Genomic DNA, 18952 nt, shown 5'->3' with positions numbered 1-18952 from the left:
GGGTACTGTGTGTCCAGGGGAAGTTAGGCGTACTGTGTGTCCAGGGGAAGTTGGGGATACTGTGTGTCCAGGGGAAGTTAGGGGTACTGTGTGTCCAGGGGAGGTTAGGGGTACTGTGTGTCCAGGGGAAGTTAGGGGTACTGTGTGTCCAGGGGAAGTTAGGGGTACTGTGTGTCCAGTGGAAGTTAGGGGTACTGTGTGTTCAGGGGAGGTTAGGGGTACTGTGTGTCCAGGGGAAGTTAGGGGTACTGTGTGTCCAGGGGACATTAGGGGTACTGCGTGTCCAGGGGGAGTTAGGGGTACTGCGTGTCCAGGGGAAGTTAGGGGTACTGCGTGTCCAGGGGACGTTAGGGGGACTGCGTGTCCAGGAGGAGTTCGGGGGACTGCGTGTCCAGGAGGAGTTAGGGGTACTGCGTGTCCAGGGGAAGTTAGGGGTACTGTGTGTCCAGGGGAAGTTAGGGGTACTGTGTGTCCAGGGGAAGTTAGGGGTACTGTGTGTCCAGGGGGAGTTAGGGGTACTGTGTGTCCAGGGGGAGTTAGGGGTACTGTGTGTCCAGGGGAGGTTAGGGGTACTGTGTGTCCAGGGGGAGGTTAGGGGTACTGTGTGTCCAGGGGGAGTTAGGGGTACTGTGTGTCCAGGGGAAGTTAGGCGTACTGTGTGTCCAGGGGAAGTTAGGGGTACTGTGTGTCCAGGGGAAGTTAGGGGTACTGTGTGTCCAGGGGAGGTTAGGGGTACTGTGTGTCCAGGGGAAGTTAGGGGTACTGTGTGTCCAGTGGAAGTTAGGGGTACTGTGTGTTCAGGGGAGGTTAGGGGTACTGTGTGTCCAGGGGAAGTTAGGGGTACTGTGTGTCCAGGGGACATTAGGGGTACTGCGTGTCCAGGGGGAGTTAGGGGTACTGTGTGTCCAGGGGGAGTTAGGGGGACTGTGTGTCCAGGGGACGTTAGGGGGACTGTGTGTCCAGGAGACGTTAGGGGTATTGTGTGTCCACGGGAGGTTAGGGGTACTGTGTGTCCAGGGGAAGTTAGGGGGACTGCGTGTCCAGGGGAAGTTAGGGGGACTGCGTGTCCAGGGGACGTTAGGGGGACTGCGTGTCCAGTGGAAGTTAGGGGTACTGTGTGTCCAGGGGGAGTTAGGGATACTGTGTGTCCAGGGGGAGTTAGGGGTACTGTGTGTCCAGGGGAGGTTAGGGGTACTGTGTGTCCAGGGGAAGTTAGGGGTACTGTGTGTCCAGGGGGAGTTAGGGGTACTGTGTGTCCAGGGGAGGTTAGGGGGACTGTGTGTCCAGGGGAGGTTAGGGGTACTGTGTGTTTGTCCAGGGGAAGTTAGGGGTACTGTGTGTCCAGGGGAAGTTAGGGGTACTGTGTGTCCAGGGGGAGTTAGGGGTACTGTGTGTCCAGGGGAGTTAGGGGTACTGTGTGTCCAGGGGAGTTAGGGGTACTGTGTGTCCAGGGAGGTTAGGGGTACTGTGTGTCCAGGGGAGGTTAGGGGTACTGTGTGTCCAGGGGAGTTAGGGGTACTGTGTGTCCAGGGGAAGTTAGGGGTACTGTGTGTCAGGGGAAGTTAGGCGTACTGTGTGCCAGGGAAGTAGGGGTACTGTGTGTCCAGGGGAAGTTAGGGGTACTGTGTGTCCAGGGGAAGTTAGGGGTACTGTGTGTCCAGTGGAAGTTAGGGGTACTGTGTGTTCAGGGGAGGTTAGGGGTACTGTGTGTCCAGGGGAAGTTAGGGGTACTGCGTGTCCAGGGGGAGTTAGGGGTACTGTGTGTCCAGGGGGAGTTAGGGGTACTGTGTGTCCAGGGGGAGTTAGGGGGACTGTGTGTCCAGGGGACGTTAGGGGGACTGTGTGTCCAGGGGGAGTTAGGGATACTGTGTGTCCAGGGGGAGTTAGGGGTACTGTGTGTCCAGGGGGAGTTAGGGTACTGTGTGTTCAGGGGGAGATAGGGGTACTGTGTGTCCAGGGGAGGTTAGGGGTACTGTGTGTCCAGGGGAGGTTAGGGGTACTGTGTGTCCAGGGGAGGTTAGGGTTACTGTGTGTCCAGGGGGAGTTAGGGATACTGTGTGTCCAGGGGGAGTTAGGGGTACTGTGTGTCCAGGGGAGGTTAGGGGTACTGTGTGTCCAGGGGAGGTTAGGGATACTGTGTGTCCAGGGGGAGTTAGGGATACTGTGTGTCCAGGGGGAGTTAGGGGTACTGTGTGTCCAGGGGAAGTTAGGGGTACTGTGTGTTCAGGGGGAGTTAGGGGTACTGTGTGTCCAGGGGGAGTTAGGGGTACTGTGTGTCCAGGGGAGGTTAGGGGTACTGTGTGTCCAGGGGAGGTTAGGGGTACTGTGTGTCCAGGGGGAGTTAGGGGGACTGTGTGTCCAGGGGAGGTTAGGGTTACTGTGTGTCCAGGGGGAGTTAGGGATACTGTGTGTCCAGGGGGAGTTAGGGGTACTGTGTGTCCAGGGGAGGTTAGGGGTACTGTGTGTCCAGGGGAGGTTAGGGGTATTGTGTGTCCAGGGGAGGTTAGGGATACTGTGTGTCCAGGGGGAGTTAGGGATACTGTGTGTCCAGGGGGAGTTAGGGGTACTGTGTGTCCAGGGGAAGTTAGGGGTACTGTGTGTTCAGGGGGAGTTAGGGGTACTGTGTGTCCAGGGGAGGTTAGGGGTACTGTGTGTCCAGGGGAGGTTAGGGGTACTGTGTGTCCAGGGGAGGTTAGGGGTACTGTGTGTCCAGGGGGAGTTAGGGGTACTGTGTGTCCAGGGGAGGTTAGGGGTACTGTGTGTCCAGGGGAGGTTAGGGGTACTGTGTGTCCAGGGGAGGTTAGTGGTAAACACAATGCACGGTTTGCATGAGATGCATAGGAGCAGCTGCACATGAGCCTATGCTCACCAAGCCCAACGCCCAGAGTCTGGCTAATGCTCTTGCCTCTGCAATCAAATACTCACAGCAATGTTCCCACATCTGCCGCTCAGAGCAGAGGCTGGTGTCTAAATACTTCTGGACAGAGAGCACAAATCTGCAGCTTCAGAGGCAAAGCCAGTGTTTACTCCTCTCTTCCTCAAAGCACTCTAATCCCTCGCTCCTCTCCTCCGCCTCCCAGTCCTAATCCCGGGCTTTTCTCCAGCATCATCCCGCGCTCCGCAGGAAAGAGGCAGGGCTTTGGGATGGGATTGGGACTGGAGCGTAATTCCGACTCTAATCCAGCGGATGACTGTGTCGTACTCTCTCACATTAGCAGGATTTCAGGGATGATGCGGCTCCTGACCTTTCACCCACTTGCTGTTTACTGGAGTGTGGGGGGGGGACACAACAACAACAACAACAATAACAATAACAGCGATTGAGTTGCATCTGCCTCTGTCTCACACTCGTTATTGTCTGAACAAGATTCACACACATACACACACACACACACACACACACACACACACACACACAGAGTGTCACAAGTCGAAAGTTGACTCCTTCCAATCCCCTCTTTTCTCTCTTCTTCTCTTTCTCTCTCTCTCTCTCTCACTATTCCCCCTCACACTTCTCTCTCTTCTTCTCTTTCTCTCTCTCTCTCTCACTATTCCCCCTCACACTTCTCTCTTCTTCTCTTTCTCTCTCTCTCTCTCTCACTATTCTCCCTCACACTTCTCTCTCTCTCTCTCTCTCTCTCTCTCACTATTCCCCCTCACACTTCTCTCTCTGTCTCTCTCACTATTCCCCCTCACACTTCTCTCTCTCTCTCTCTTTCTCTATTGCCCCCATACTCTCTCTCGCTCATTTCCTTCTTTTACTCACAATTTTACTCCTTCTTCTCTATTAAACACACACACACACACACACACTCTTCTTCACTCAGGTCGTTCAGTCCGGAGTAGGGGGAGAGGGATGGGGGCTGGAGGGTGGAGGGGGTTATTCCCGAGGAGCGGAGGGACAGTTTCCTTCCAGAACCCTGCACTGTGCCGAGCTGAATGACTGGGAACGCCTCGCTCTGGCTCTGCTCTCTCCATTCATAAATAAACGAGTGCAGTGGGGCCGGAGATGAAGAGCTGCTCTGTGCAGCAGAGACTGACCAAACACACACCACCTTTCAGCTCCGACGCCAACCGCCGGGGTTTAACCCTTTACACACCTCCCAGCCCCGAGCACCCCACCGTCTCACACACGGCGCTGAGAACTGCCTTGGGGTCGCTGCACACCGCAGCGTCCACCTCGGCAACACTTAGCAACCACCTGGGATACCATAGCAACCACCTAGCAATGGTTTTGGAACCGTCTTTAAATACCACTTTAAGTGTTTTGGTTACCATATCATCCAACAGGGATACAACCACCTAAAATCACCATACAGATCACCATGGCAACAATGTAGCATCCATTAGATGTTGCTAAATACACATACATTAAATACAGGTATTGCAACTCCATAAGAACCACCTGGGATACCATGGCAACTTATTAACAATGATCTTCCAACTATCTTTGCATACTACTGCAACTATATATGTTACTATAGCAACCAATAATCTAGATCTCCAAAGCAACAACTTTACCAACAATCCAGAAAAAACACATAGAAACCACCTGGGATATTATATCAACCTCCTAGCAATGGTTTTGGAACTATATTTGAATAACACTGCAACCACCTACATTACCATAGCAACCACTTAGGATGTAACCAGCTTAGCAAACACTGTATCACCCTGTAAATGTGATACAGGTAACACCACAACAACCACAAAACAACACCCCTGGAACACCATCTATTCACCATAGCAACAACCTTATTAACGATACAGTTGTATATAGATACATTAGATGTAGCTACTGCAAAACAACACCACAGTGACCACCTGGGATACCATAGCAACCACCTAGTTATGGTCAAGGAATTTTTCTGAATACCAGTTCAACCACTTAGAATACAATAGCAACCACCTTAGCAACAGTGTAGTTCCCCGTAGAGACACCATAGCAACCACCAAGAATAACTATAAACACCTATGACATTATCATCGTCCCAGACTCAGGAATCATTAAAAACCCCATGGATTTACCCTTTAACATAAAAAGCCCAGAGCGCGCCTCCACCCTGATCACAGCCGCGGAGTCAGCGCTACACCTCCCGAAGGCTACGATTAGGCAGCCACAGCGAACAGCAGCGGCTTTAAAGGGTCTGCGCTCTTACCTTTAGCTGCAGGAGGACTGAAGAGCTTCACTGATCCTACATCAGATGCCTGCGGGAGACACAGGAGAACATGATCAGAACAGAGACCCCCAACACCCACAGCGCCCCCCATGGCCGCCATCAGTAACAACAACAATAAGAACAACATCAACAAAACATAAATAAATAAAAATTTCATTAAAAAAAATCAACAATAAGAAGAAGAGGTGGGGAAAATAGAATTTTAAGTTTTTTTTTTTAAGATTTAGTTTATTGTTTAACATTAAGACAATAACAGAAACGGCAATAAAATAAAAACATCCATATTCTATACTAAATAAACTGAACTGTAATAAAAAGAAAACATAAATAATTTAAAATGCATTACATTCCCAAACGCAAACAACTTCAATCCAAATATCACAGAGGCAAAGAATACAATACAAATGACATCACGGCCCCTCTGTGACATCACAGTTGCCTCATGGCTGCAGGAGCCACCTTTATGATGACGTCATCACACTTTTTTACCTTGTCCTGACTGTAAACCAGTCTTTCTGACATCACAACCCCTGACTCGTCCCCTTAATGATGTCACAGACCTCTTTACGCAAGAACGACCCAAGTAATGACATCACAGCCCCTATATCCAAATGAAAACACACTGAATGACATCACAGTCCCTATTTACCAATAAAGGTCCCCCTTTATGACATCACAGTCCCTGTTTATTAATAAAAGTCCCCCTTTATGACATCACAGTCGGTGTTGTGAATAAAACAAAAAAGGGGGCCCCCTTTATGATGTCACCGTGCATCAATATGAATGAAAGAACTCCTTTATAGAATCGTAGTCCACTGTTACTAAGAAAAGACCCCTTTCATGACGTCACAGTCCTCACTATGAAATTTAGAACCCCATTGCGCCTTCGTAAACTCTCTTTGAAGTGTAGTCATTTATAATGACAGAACAAACTCTTTGATGATATCATCGTACCTTGTTACAAATGGTAGACCCCCTTTGTGACATCACAGTCCATATTTACATATGGAAGGGCTCATTAAATGTTATCAAGGTGATATCAAAGGTTTGTTTATGCATATGCAATGATACAGGATGAAGATCAAAGTGCTACTCAAGGCAAAGGACACCAAAGACACCAGACTAGAAAAAGACAAAAAGAAGAATGAGTGAAGAGTGAGTGGGAGTGAACAAGTGAGAGAGCGAGAGAGAGAGAGAGACGTATTGAGACGGAGATCGAGGTGAAGGGTAAAATGTAAGGCTTCAACACTGCAGATCTCTGTCTGTGATTTCCCTCCTCGTCCTCTCAGGTGTCCAAACCAAACAGAGAGAGGGACGACTCCAAACACCACAGAGACAGACACATCTGCTCCGACCCACAGAGCCGGGACGAGCCAGAGCTGAGACAGAAGTGAGACAGACTAAACACCAGCACCATTCCTCCATCTAACGCACAGAGAGCTGGGAAACCCGGCTCGGAAAAGCAAAGGAAAACACAGAGCGTGACACTGAAGGAGCACAGGGCCCTACAACAGAGGAGTGAGGGTAAATCAGAGCGCCACACACACACACACACAAGACAGCAGTGACACAATGCACACATTCATCCTCCTCCTCCTCCTCTTCATCATCCTCAGAACAGCAGGCGTTAATGCCTTTAGCAGCCTCTACTCCCCCTTGGCGTTCAGACACAGGACAACCACACCCTGATTCACAACTTTCTCCCGATACATCACTGACAGAACCAAACAGGGCAGGGACAGGAAGATATAGAGAGTCAGTTTATACAGAGAGAGAGAGAGAGAGAGAGAGAGAGAGAGAGAGAGAGAGGGAGAGGGGGGGAGAGAGAGAGAGAGAGAGAGAGAGAGAGAGAGAGAGAGAGAGAGTCGTTAGCTCAGGGCTCCATTAATAAAGAGCTCTGTTTCCTCGCTGAGTTTTTTCTGCGACTCCTGGGACTCATTTCGGCGGCTGAAGGAATTCAGCGCTACACTGAGCCTCTGTGCTGAGACACAGAGGAGACACAGAGGAGACACACAGAAGCAGATCCTCCATTAAAGCTCAGAGATTCCCCCGAGGACAAAACCCCCATCTCCCACTGGACCCCATCCACAGAACTCCACCACGGGATGTGTGTTCATACTGTGTTCATACTGTTCATATATATGTGTATAATGTATATAGTGTGTGGGTGTGTATGTATAGTGTGTGTTTGTGTGTGTACTGTACATTGTGTGTATTCTGTGTGTGTTGTGTACATAGTGTGTGTGTGCGTGTGTCTTGTGTGTGTAGTGTACATAGAGTGTGTGTATTATGTATGTGTGAGTGTGTGTGTGTATTGTGTGTTTGTGTATGTGAAGAGTGTGTGTGTGTATTGTGTGTGTGAAGAGAGTGTGTGTGTGCATTGTGTGTGTGTATTGTGTGTGAATATTGTGTGTATGAAGAGTGTGTGTGCGTGTATTGTGTGTGTGAAGAGTGTGTGTGTGTATTGTGTGTGTGAAGAGTGTGTGAATATTGTGTGTATGAAGAGTGTGTGTGTGAGTATTGTGTGTGTGAAGAGTGTGTGTGTGTATTGTGTGTGTGAAGAGTGTGTGTGTGAGTATTGTGTGTGTGAAGAGTGTGTGTGTGTGTATTGTGTGTGTGAAGAGTGTGTGTGTGAGTATTGTGTGTGTGAAAAGTGTGTGTGTGAGTATTGTGTGTATGAAGAGTGTGTGTGTGTGTGTGTGTGTGTGTGTATTGTGTGTATGGTGTGTGTGAAGAGTGTGTGTGTGTGGTATATTAAGATGATAATGTATTCAACCCAGTGTCCGTGAAAAAATCCAATCCATAAGCCTCTGCTTTGCCTCTAGCACTAGCCCTTCGCTCTGATTGGTCAAGAAGGAGGGGGTGGGTGTTGCCTACCCCTCGCCTGGCAACAACATCCATCGCCACAGCAACGCAACACACACTAAAGTGGATCTATAAGCTTTTACTCCTAAAGCCCCGGCCTGGCCTCCAGGCTTTGCTCTCGCTTTCACGCTGTCCTTCAGTGTTCACACCGTCTCTCTCTCTCTCTGTGTCTGTCTCTCTTTCTCTCTGTGGCTTCCTCTCTCTCTCTGTGTGTCTCTTTCTCTCTCTGTCTCTGTCTCTATCCTGTTGTACCTCATCACATTCCACACCTCCTTCGCTTCCTTATCAGCTTTTATTCTCTCCCTCGCATCACCATTCTCTCCTCGTCATATTCACCCCATTTCCCTTCTCTCTCTCTCTCTCTCTCTCTCTCTCTCTCTCTCTCTCTATTCCTTCTTCTCTAACAATTTAAACTTTAGAGAGAGAGAGAGAGAGAGAGAGAGAGAGAGAGAGAGAGAGAGAGAGAGAGAGAGAGAAAATGAAAGTAGAGAGAGAGATAGAGAGAGCGAGAGCGGAAGAGTGTGAGAGTGAGAGAAGAGAGGTGAAAAAGAAAGCAAAATAGAGAGAGGGGGAAAAGAGAGAAAGAGAGGAGTGAATAAAAAAGGTAAAAGAGTAAAATAGAGAGAGAGAGAACTGGGAGTGAGACCGTGAAAAAAAGAGAGAGAAGAGAAAGAGACAAAAGGAAAGTGTGAACTGTAAGGAGAGGTAGATGCTGTTGCTATGGAAACAGGAGGAAGGAAGTTGTTTGATCTGGAAAGAAGCGTTGCTTTAAAGCTGGAAGTTGTTCTCTTGGTGTTCGCACTGTGCTGAAACCTCACTCCATCAGCCCCCGGCGTCACACACAGAGCCTTCACACGGAGGTTAGGAGCGAGCACCACTCTGTACAGAGGGAAAATAAAGAGTGCAGGAACAGCACTGTCTCCTCCCTCAACATCCACGGCTCAGGAGCCATTTACAAAAGCTGCTTAACCCCTACTGACCCTGGGGGGGCCCAAGCTGGTTGCCCACTCGTGAATGTGTGTGTGTGTGTGTGTGTGTGGGTTACAACAGCCATTTTTGTGGTCGATACATTGTCCCAGAAAGAACTGTGATAAACGATATGACTATTATTTAAAGACCATTTTATTCCAATGATATAAAGACAATATAAAAATATAATAATGCAGTTACAGTCCTTTAAACAGCAACAAACTCTTAGCAAAACATATTTATTATTTACTTGTTTGTTTGCTTTTTTAATTAAAAATATTCAGACATTGGAATTGGAAAATGACGTGATTAAACACAGAAGTGTGTGGCAGGGGCTCTAGGCACGAACGGTGGAAAAGGTACGTATTTAAAAACGCTCTGAGTAAAAGTGCATTGAACGCTGTGCGGTATTTCACTTCAGTGCCTCCACTCTGAGAAGGAGCAGGCAGCGACTGAGCCTCCGTGTGTTAAGCTGTGTTTTGTAACATCGCGTCATGAGCTGGTGAACATAGTGCTGCTCCGACTCCGAGCCTCGAGGCGAATCCTCGGAGAAAGTCCTTGGAGAAAACGTTAGGAGGCTTTTGTCTGCCGTTCATCGTCTTCCTCCACTCGTTCCTCCTCTTCACTCCTTCGCTAACAACCCCCCACCAGCCCGCGGTGCTCCAGGTGAACAGAGAGAGGCTCTTCATCCCTCCTTCATTTCCACACTCCTTCACCTCGCTCCTCTCTGAAGTGAACAGAGCCCGAGTGAGTCAGCCGTCACCTCGGGCCAAACCAGACGAACAGAGAAACAGACGCTTCCACAGCCAGCCTCGCTAAACTGAGCGCTGCCAACAGAGACCACGGCAACACTCTCACGCGGCAACACAACACTGACACACATCGCTGTTACACTACAGTTACACTGCAGTTACATTATAATCACACCACAGTTACACTACAATCACATCACAGTTACACTACAGTCACACCACAGTTACACTACAATCACACCACAGTTACGCTACAATCACACCAGTTACACTACAGTCACACCACAGTTACGCTACAGTAACACTACAATCACACCAGTTACAGTACAGTAACACTAAAATCACACCACAGTTACACTACAATCACACCAGTTACACTACAGTAACACTATAATCACACCACAGTTACACTACAGTAACACTACAATCACACCACAGTTACACTACAGTAACACTATAATCACACCACAATTACACTACAGTAACACTACAATCACACCAGTTACAGTACAGTAACACTACAATCACACCACAATTGCACTACAATCACACCAGTTACAGTACAGTAACACTACAATCACACCACAGTTGCACTACAATCACACCAGTTACACTACAGTCACACTACAGTCACACTGCTGTTACACTACAGTCATACTAGTGCCACACTGCTGTTACACTACAATCACACTGCTGTTACACTACAGTCACACTAGTGTCACACTGCTGTTACACTACAATCACACTGCTGTTACATTACAGTCACACTAGTGTCACACTGCTGTTACACTACAGTCACACTGCTGTTACACTACAGTCACACTGTACAGTCATACTACTGCCACACTGCTGTTACACTACAGTCATACTAGTGCCACACTGCTGTTACACTACAATCACACTGCTGTTACACTACAGTCACACTGCTGTTACACTACAGTCACACTAGTGTCACACTGCTGTTACACTACAGTCACACTGCTGTTACACTACAGTCACACTGTACATTTACACTATTGTCACACTGCTGTTACATTGCAGTCACACTAGTGTCACACTGCAGTCACAGAAGAGTCTCCCTGGTTCTGGCCCCAGATTGAACTCAATTCTTCTCTCAGTTTTACCCCAGTTCTAACTGCAGTTCTAACACATTAAACCCAGCAGGTCTGTGTCAGCTGAACCTGAGGCAATTCTGGCTGGTGTCCAAATAAAACCAGATCCTGATGACCTCTGACCTTTGGTCTGGACACTCTGAGTGTCTTAGGTTCATGAAGAATGAAGAGTGGAACTCGAGCTGAAATCGAGAAACGTAAAAAAACACAGCAGTGTATACATATCTCTCTTTCTCTCTCTCCCACACACACACACACACACACACACACACACACACACCCTCTTTCCCCACCGCTCTGTGTAAACACTGTAGGAATGTTCTATATAAAGGCGGACGAGTCTGGCTCCTGCTGTAAAATCCAGAGGGAAAGTTAAGTGGACTTTACTTTAGAGCTGGACGCTGGTGATTGGGTTACGGAGCTGTGACACCGACCCCGCCACCTGACAACCGCGCAACGTCCGCCTTAAAATAGCGAGGCAGGCAGGATCCGGTAGCAACAGCCTACAGAACCCATTTTAGTCCGTTAGCCTCGTCTTAACAGGCCAGAGATATCACCGCAAACAGAAACCCCCCGAGCCCACTTTAGACCCCAGAACCACCGCGAAGAACCAGTGACCGGACAGAAGAGGAGAACCCCTGGGGTGTGGACGACTACCAATAAACCACCAACACTCTCAGGCATTTCAGCCAAGACCATCCGCTCTCCTAATATCAGTTACACCTTCAGGGGGTTAACACTGTTCTCCTCTCAAACAGTCATTAAACACTATGTCAGTGGTTCAAGAACTTTCTGCAGTCCCAAACTTTTATAGATAAATATATCCCCACTCCAACATATCGTTACAGTCCAATTCAAAACCCGTGTCTCTGTGTTTGTGGGTGTTCACTTTTAAATGTTTCAGATCATCAAACAAATTTAAATTAGTCAAAGACAACACAGGTGAACACAAAATGCCCCCACCTCCCCCCAAGAGCCGAACAAAATCACCCCAAGAGCACAGTGACTACTCAGTCACAACAGCCCCACAGCAACATCCACAGGACTGCAGGCCTCACTCGCCTCAGTTAAGGGCAGTGTTCTGGAGAAAGAGACCGGGCAGAAACGACCTGCAGGGGGCAGTGCCACGACAAAAACCACTGCTGAGTAAAAAGAACATTAGACTCCTGATGATCCCCTGAAGACCTTTGGGAAAATACTCTGTGGACTGATGAGACAGAAGCAAGGTGTGTGTTCCCTGTTACATCTGCCGTAAAAGTAACACCACAGTCCAGAAAAACAACATCACACCTACAGTAAAATATGGTGGTGGTAGTGTGATGGTCTGGGGCTGTGAAAAATGGAACCATGAATGCCGCCGTCTATTAAAGAATCCTGAAGGAGAACCGGAGTGTGACATCAGCTGTAAGTGGTGTACTTTATCGTTATTACCACCCAACCCCACTGTGAAGAATATTTGCATTCAAATATCGCACGTAAAACTTGCATTACACATATATACTAGGAAACGACATCGCCTGTGACCCTTATCTAGTTCAGAGCAGCGTTGGGTCCGGAGCCTACCCAGAATCACTGGGCACAAGGCAGGGACACACCCTGGAGGGGGCGGCAGTCCTTCACAGGGTGACACACACTCACACATTCACTCACACACTCACACCTAAGGACACTTTTGAGTCCCCAATCCACCTACCAACGTGTGTTTTTGGAGCGTGGGAGGAAACCGGAGCACACGGAGGAAACCCACGCAGACACAGGGAGAACACACCACGCTCCTCACAGACAGTCACCCGGAGGAAACCCACACAGACACAAAGAGAACACACCACACTCCTCACAGACAGTCACCCGGAGGAAACCCACGCAGACACAGAGAGAACACACCACACTCCTCACAGACAGTCACCCGGAGGAAACCCACGCAGACACGGAGAGAACACACCACACTCCTCACAGACAGTCACCCGGAGGAAACCCACGCAGACACAGGGAGAACACACCACGCTCCTCACAGACAGTCACCCGGAGGAAACCCACACAGACACAGGGAGAACACACCACACTCCTCACAGACAGTCACCCGGAGGAAACCCACGCAGAGAGAGAACACACCACACTCCTCACAGACAGTCACCCGGAGGAAACCCACGCAGACATGGAGAGAACACACCACACTCCTCACAGACAGTCACCTGGAGGAAACCCACGCAGACACAGGGAGAACACACCACACTCCTCACAGACAGTCACCCGGAGGAAACCCACGCAGACACAGGGAGAACACACCACACTCCTCACAGACAGTCACCCGGAGCGGTGAGCTGTGACAGAGACCTCGCAGAGACTTATTTTGAACTCCCCCTGCAGCAGCTCCTGGATCAGTGATGGGGCTGATTCAGCACAGACCTTCACTAAAGACCTCCACGATCTCCACAGACTCCACCGCTGCGCCTCCTGCTGTTTACCTCTACATCTCTAGTGTTTATAAAGTGTCTGACCAGAGGAGGACGGCCCCCTGTGAGTCATTAAATGACCCCTGGGGACATTCATTAAATTTAGTTTTAATTCTCAGTGTCTGTGAAGCTGCTTTGTGACACCAGCAGGTTGTAAAAAGCACTGCACAGATACATTTGACTTGACTCGTTTTGACATGCAACATGTATTTATTCATTAGCCTTGCTCCCCCACCCCCCCACCCCCTTGCAACAGACCCATGTGCCCCCCACTTTGGGAACCACTGCACTAGAGAAACTGAGAGTGGAGACAGACAAGATGAAGGAGATAATCAGATAAACATTATTTGCTAATGTTCTGAGTTTAAAACGGTGTACCACACCTTTAAGGAAAAAACGAGACATAAATTAAAACGAGTGGCGAGACAAGGGCGTGTGGAAAAGCACTGCTCTAAAAATAAGCACTGGACTTGGGGAGTATAAATAAACGCTGCTAGCACCTTCCTACTGACAGGCGTAGCACTAGCGGCGTTAGCCGGCTGAGCTCAGTGCTGGAAGACAGAAAGCAGACCCCCCTCACTGACACTCTCCTGGCCCTGAGAGAGACAGAGATTAGCGCTTGGCCTTTAACACTTAGGGCTCGCAGCTAACCGCCCACGCTAACCTGCGACAAAGGGCTCCCGCAGGAGTTCTCAATGACCTGTCAATCACAGACACGCTAGCTCTGCTAACACGCTAACCCCGAGGCCAAAGGAAGACTGAGGGCTGGGCCTAAAAGCTACAGGATTAGCCTTCTCTGCTCCACGGTGAAAACACTGCTGTGAGGAGTTGATGGCATTCAAAATCATAAACAGAGAACACAGTTCCACTGTTCCATACACCAGAGGAACCCCATCGCTCCAGAGAACACAGTTCCACTGTTCCACACACCAGAGGAACCCCATCACTCCAGAGAACACAGTTCCACTGTTCCACACACCAGAGGAACCCCATCGCTCCAGAGAACACAGTTCCACTGTTCCACACACCAGAGGAACCCCATTGCTCCAGAGAACACAGTTCCACTGTTCCACAGACATTAAGGCATACACCTAGCATTGAGCAAAGTGAATTTAACCCTAGCTGCTCCAGAATTGCTTGAATTCTAAGTGTTTTTCCCCACATTAAAGGGACAATATGTAGTATTTTTTATTACTTTGTAATTACATCTTCAAAATCTCCACTGAGCTGTAACAGAGAGAACAGGTTCCCCACGGCATGGAACCTACTCAACTCACTCTGGTACTGCTCCTGGAACCGGGTTCTTGTTTAGTCGCTGTTCTCTTGCGGTTCCACCCGAGCTGAGTAGGTACTGAATGTGAGGTGTAAACCCTGCAGAGCTCTGATTGGCCAGAGACCTGTCAATCACCAGGAAACACAGAGCTCCAGCACAAACTCACCGCTTGTAAAATCTCTGAAGTTACAGCAGCGTTCACATTAGTTTTTATCCGACTCTCAGCAGCAGCTCGTAACATTCCCCTGAGGGGTTTCTGAAGAGGGTCAGACGCTCCTTGGGTCGGTGTCTGATGAAAATCTCCAGAGAAATCTGAACATGCAACAACTGCTCTGTGAGAACTGGGGGCGGAACCGTGTTCAGTCCAAACACCACCACCAACAACAACACGCCACACACCGAGTAAACGACACCTGATTTTACCTCCGCACTGTTGTGGTTTTCAAAGCCCAGGTTCCTGTTAGAGACCAGCTCAGTTTGTGGGGGAGCTGATAGATATGATACCAGATAAATGTGAGTCTGATCCATGCAGTGGAATAAAGGACCATCTGAGACTGGTTTGTGTCAAACGCTAACACTACTGCTAATCACAGCGCTAATGCTAATTGCTAATGGCGCTTGAAACAAATACACAGCAATTATCAGCAGCAGGAGTGTGTGTTGTTTATTTATGGAAACGCACTGCTAAGTCCCTGGACACTCGTATCAGCTACGATCGAATGACAAGAGTGTGAACGGGTGAGCGAGAGAGAGAGAGAGAGAGACAGAGTACAGGACAGAGAAGCTGGAGAGGGCTGGAGAAAGACTGGAGACAGAACAAGAGAAAAAGAATGAGGGAGAGAGACAGATGGAGAGTTATGTGTGTGTGTGTGAGAGAGAGAGAGAGGCCATTAAAAGCCAACAAATAAATATATAAACTCCAGCCCTCTGCTCTCTTCAGATTAAATGGTAATGAAGCGCTAAACACAACTGTGTCTTACACACCACCCTCTCCATTATTCACAGAGAGAGAGAAATGAGATGAGGGAGAGAGAGAGAAATGAGAAGAGAGGGAGAGCGAGAAATGAGGAGAGGGAGAGAGAGAAATGAGAAGAGTGGGAGACAGAAATGAGAAGAGAGGGAGAGAGAGAGAAATGAGAAGAGAGAGAAATGAGGAGAGGGAGAGAGAGAGAGAAATGAGAAGAAGGGGAGAGAGAGAGAAATGAGAAGAAGGGGAGAGAGAGAGAAATGAGAAGAGGGGGAGAGAGAGAGAAATGAGAAGAGGGGGAGAGAGAGAGAAATGAGAAGAGAGGAAGAGAGAGAGAAATGAGGAGAGGGAGAGAGAGAGAAATGAGAAGAGAGGGAGAGAGAGAGAGAAATGAGAAGAGAGGGAGAGAGAGAAATGAGAAGAGGGGGAGAGAAAGAAATGAGAAGAGAGAGAAATGAGGAGAGGGAGAGAGAGAGAAATGAGAACAGAGGGAGAGAGAGAGAAATGAGAACAGAGGGAGAGAGAGAGAGAAATGAGAACAGAGGGAGAGAGAGAGAGAAATGAGAAGAGGGGGAGAGAGAGAGAGAAATGAGAAGAGGGGAGAGAGAGAGAGAGAAACGAGAAGAAAGGGAGAGAGAGAAATGAGAAGAGGGGGAGAGAGAGAAATGAGAAGAGAGGGAGAGAGAGAGAGAAATGAGAAGAGAGGGAGAGAGAGAGAGAAATGAGAAGAGAGGGAGAGAGAGAGAGAAATGAGAAGAGAGGGAGAGAGAGAAATGAGAAGAGAGGGAGAGAGAAGAGAGCACAGATAGAAAGAAAATATAAGAAACAAAAAACACCAATCGATTGTCCTCTCGCTTTCTCTCCTTATTTCTCTCTCTCTGTCTCCCTCTCTCTTTCTGTGGCTCCCTTTCTTTCTCTGTGTCTCCTGTCTGTCTCCAGTCCTGTCCTGTCGTATATTTCTCTCACTTTCAGGTGCTTTTCTCCCCCTCACCTACCCTTCTCCCCCTCACCTGCCCTTCTGCCCCTCACCTGCCCTCCTCCCCCTCACCTGCCCTCCTGCCCCTCACCTGCCCTCCTGCCCCTCACCTGCCCTCCTCCCCCTCACCTGCCCTTCTGCCCCTCACCTGCCCTCCTCCCCCTCACCTGCCCTTCTGCCCCTCACCTGCCCTCCTCCCCCTCACCTGCCCGCCTCCTCCTCACCTGCCCTCCTCCCCCTCACCTGCCCTTCTGCCCCTCACCTGCCCTCCTCCCCCTCACCTGCCCTCCTCCTGATAACGATCCTGAAACGATACAATCGCAAACCCCTTAAACATCAGGAAAATCAACGTGATTCATGAATTCACAATAAAGAGTGAACTCAACATAAAAGTTCTGATCGGTGTGAGCTGCAGCGCGGAGCCACTCCGGGAGCAGAGGCGCCACAGAGAGAGCGCTGTGTCTCCCGGTCACGGTCAGTCCTGGAGTTCTAACGAGCCGTGATCCCGGCGACTCTCTCCTATAAAACGTAGTCGTTTTTTTTAAATAACTCAGTAGAAGCTCTGAAGAGTCATTAAAGGAGGGGGAGGTAAAGCGCTGCTGGTGCACACTGCCCCCTGTGGCACTCAGTGGAAATACCGCTCTTATTTTAAAACACTTCTTAAAGCACCGGTACTCGTTCTAATGGGGCACTGTACCGTTTTTAATGAGTACAGTGAGGGATAGTAACTTTGGTCACGATTTTCTGTGAAAAACTGAATCTGTTTCTATTTTCCACCAAAAGGATCTTGTTCTGTTCTGATTTGTAAAACCCTTGGTGCTTTTCAGCGAATGAGCCGAGTTTACACCAGTTTTAGTGGAAACCGAGGATACGTCACAGAAGGTGTGATCAACAGGGGGCACTGCACAGCGGCAGTAAAGAGACGTGAGGAGACGGCGGAGCGCACTGACGACCTGTGAGTCTTTCTGCTGTTGTTTTCTCCACAGTGCGCTCCTCTGGGTGTCGCCATCGCTCCTTGCTCCAGTAACTAGCCACGCCCCCAGACGCCCTCACGTACTGTTCTTTGGTTCCTGCAGTGAATGGACTTTTCGGTTCTGGAACCTTGTTTTGTTGGTGGAAATGCGGCGAACGCTTCAACAGTAGGTTCACAAACCAGAACGCCCCTCCCCTCTCTCTGATGGTAAAACTCTGTTACGGGAGAGTTTGACACAGAGTGGACCCTGAGGTTTCCGACCAATTATATTTCCCCCACACGTCTGTATCTGTGTGTGTGTGTGTGTATGTGTGTGTGTGTTTGTATATATATGTGTGTGTATATGTGTGTGTGTGTATATGTGTGTGTATGCGTGTGTGTGTGTATATGTGTGTGTTTGTATGTGTGTGCGTGTGCATATGTGTGTGCGTGTGTATATGTGTGTATGTGTGTGTATATGTGTGTGTGTGTGTGTGTGTGTGCTTGTTTTTATACATTTTCAAGACAAAATGTTCTGAGAACAGAAAGCACACAGCAGTGAGGTGTTTGGATTCACATTAAGAACATCTTCATGAAACATCCACAAAACCTGTGACGCTCTGGAGCAGCTGCACATGAGTCTAACCTCAGCACACCCAACACCAAGAGTCTGCTAGAGGGGACCCCTGTCCCCCTAGAGGGGACACTGGAACCCTGTTTTCTGGAGCGATGGGGTTCCTCTGGTGTGTGGAACAGTGGAACTGTGTTCTCTGGAGTGATGGAGTTCCTCTGGTGTGTGGAACAGTGGAACTGTGTTCTCTGGAGTGATGGGGTTCCTCTGGTGTGTGGAACAGTGGAACTGTGTTCTCTGGAGTGATGGAGTTCCTCTGGTGTGTGGAACAGTGGAACTGTGTTCTCTGGAGTGATGGAGTTCCTCTGGTGTGAGTTGGAGTGGAAACTGAGCTGCGGTGCACACACCTTTGTCAATGTAGTGTCCATCCAGGTATAAAAACAAGTGTGTGTGTGTGTGTGTGTGTGTTCTTTCGCTCCAGGGCCCTTCAAGCCTTCACTGAGCCACAATAACAAGTCAATGACAAACCCACAGGGATCTAGAACCCTCTAGATCCCACTCACCATTAAAGTGACTGACACCTACTGCATTAATATAATACAACCATACACCCCCAGCACAGAGAGAGAGAGAGAGAGAGAGAGAGAGAGAGAGAGGCAGAGAGAAAAAGAGAGAGAGAGAGACGGGCAGAGAGAGAAAAAGAGAGAAAGAGAGAGAGGAGGGGGAGAGAGAGATGGGCAGAGAGAGAGAGAGACGACAGAGAGAGAAAGGGAGAGAGAAATAGAGAGAGAGAGGAGGGGAGAGAGAGAGAGACGGGCAGAGAGAGAGAGAGAGAGAAAGAGAGAGAGACAGACGGGCAGAGAGAGAGAGAGAGTTAGAGAG

At 49.0% G+C, this 18952-nt stretch overlaps 1 protein-coding gene across 7 annotated transcripts in view; it reads right to left on the bottom strand.

Annotated features, from left to right (window-relative positions):
* Positions 1–18952, bottom strand: part of fbrsl1 (fibrosin-like 1) — a 608817-nt gene that overhangs the window by 73703 nt on the left and 516162 nt on the right. For all 7 annotated transcript variants that reach the window (XM_066656081.1, XM_066656086.1, XM_066656083.1 and 4 more), the window contains exon 6: positions 5160–5208. In XM_066656081.1, the coding sequence (XP_066512178.1) occupies positions 5160–5208 (49 nt within the window). The remainder of the gene's footprint in view (positions 1–5159; positions 5209–18952) is intronic.

Source organism: Hoplias malabaricus, chromosome Y (genome assembly GCF_029633855.1).
Source record: "Hoplias malabaricus isolate fHopMal1 chromosome Y, fHopMal1.hap1, whole genome shotgun sequence".
NCBI lineage: Eukaryota > Metazoa > Chordata > Actinopteri > Characiformes > Erythrinidae > Hoplias > Hoplias malabaricus.
Note: the sequence above shows the minus strand (reverse complement) of the source record. Positions and strands in the feature narration are given on the sequence as shown.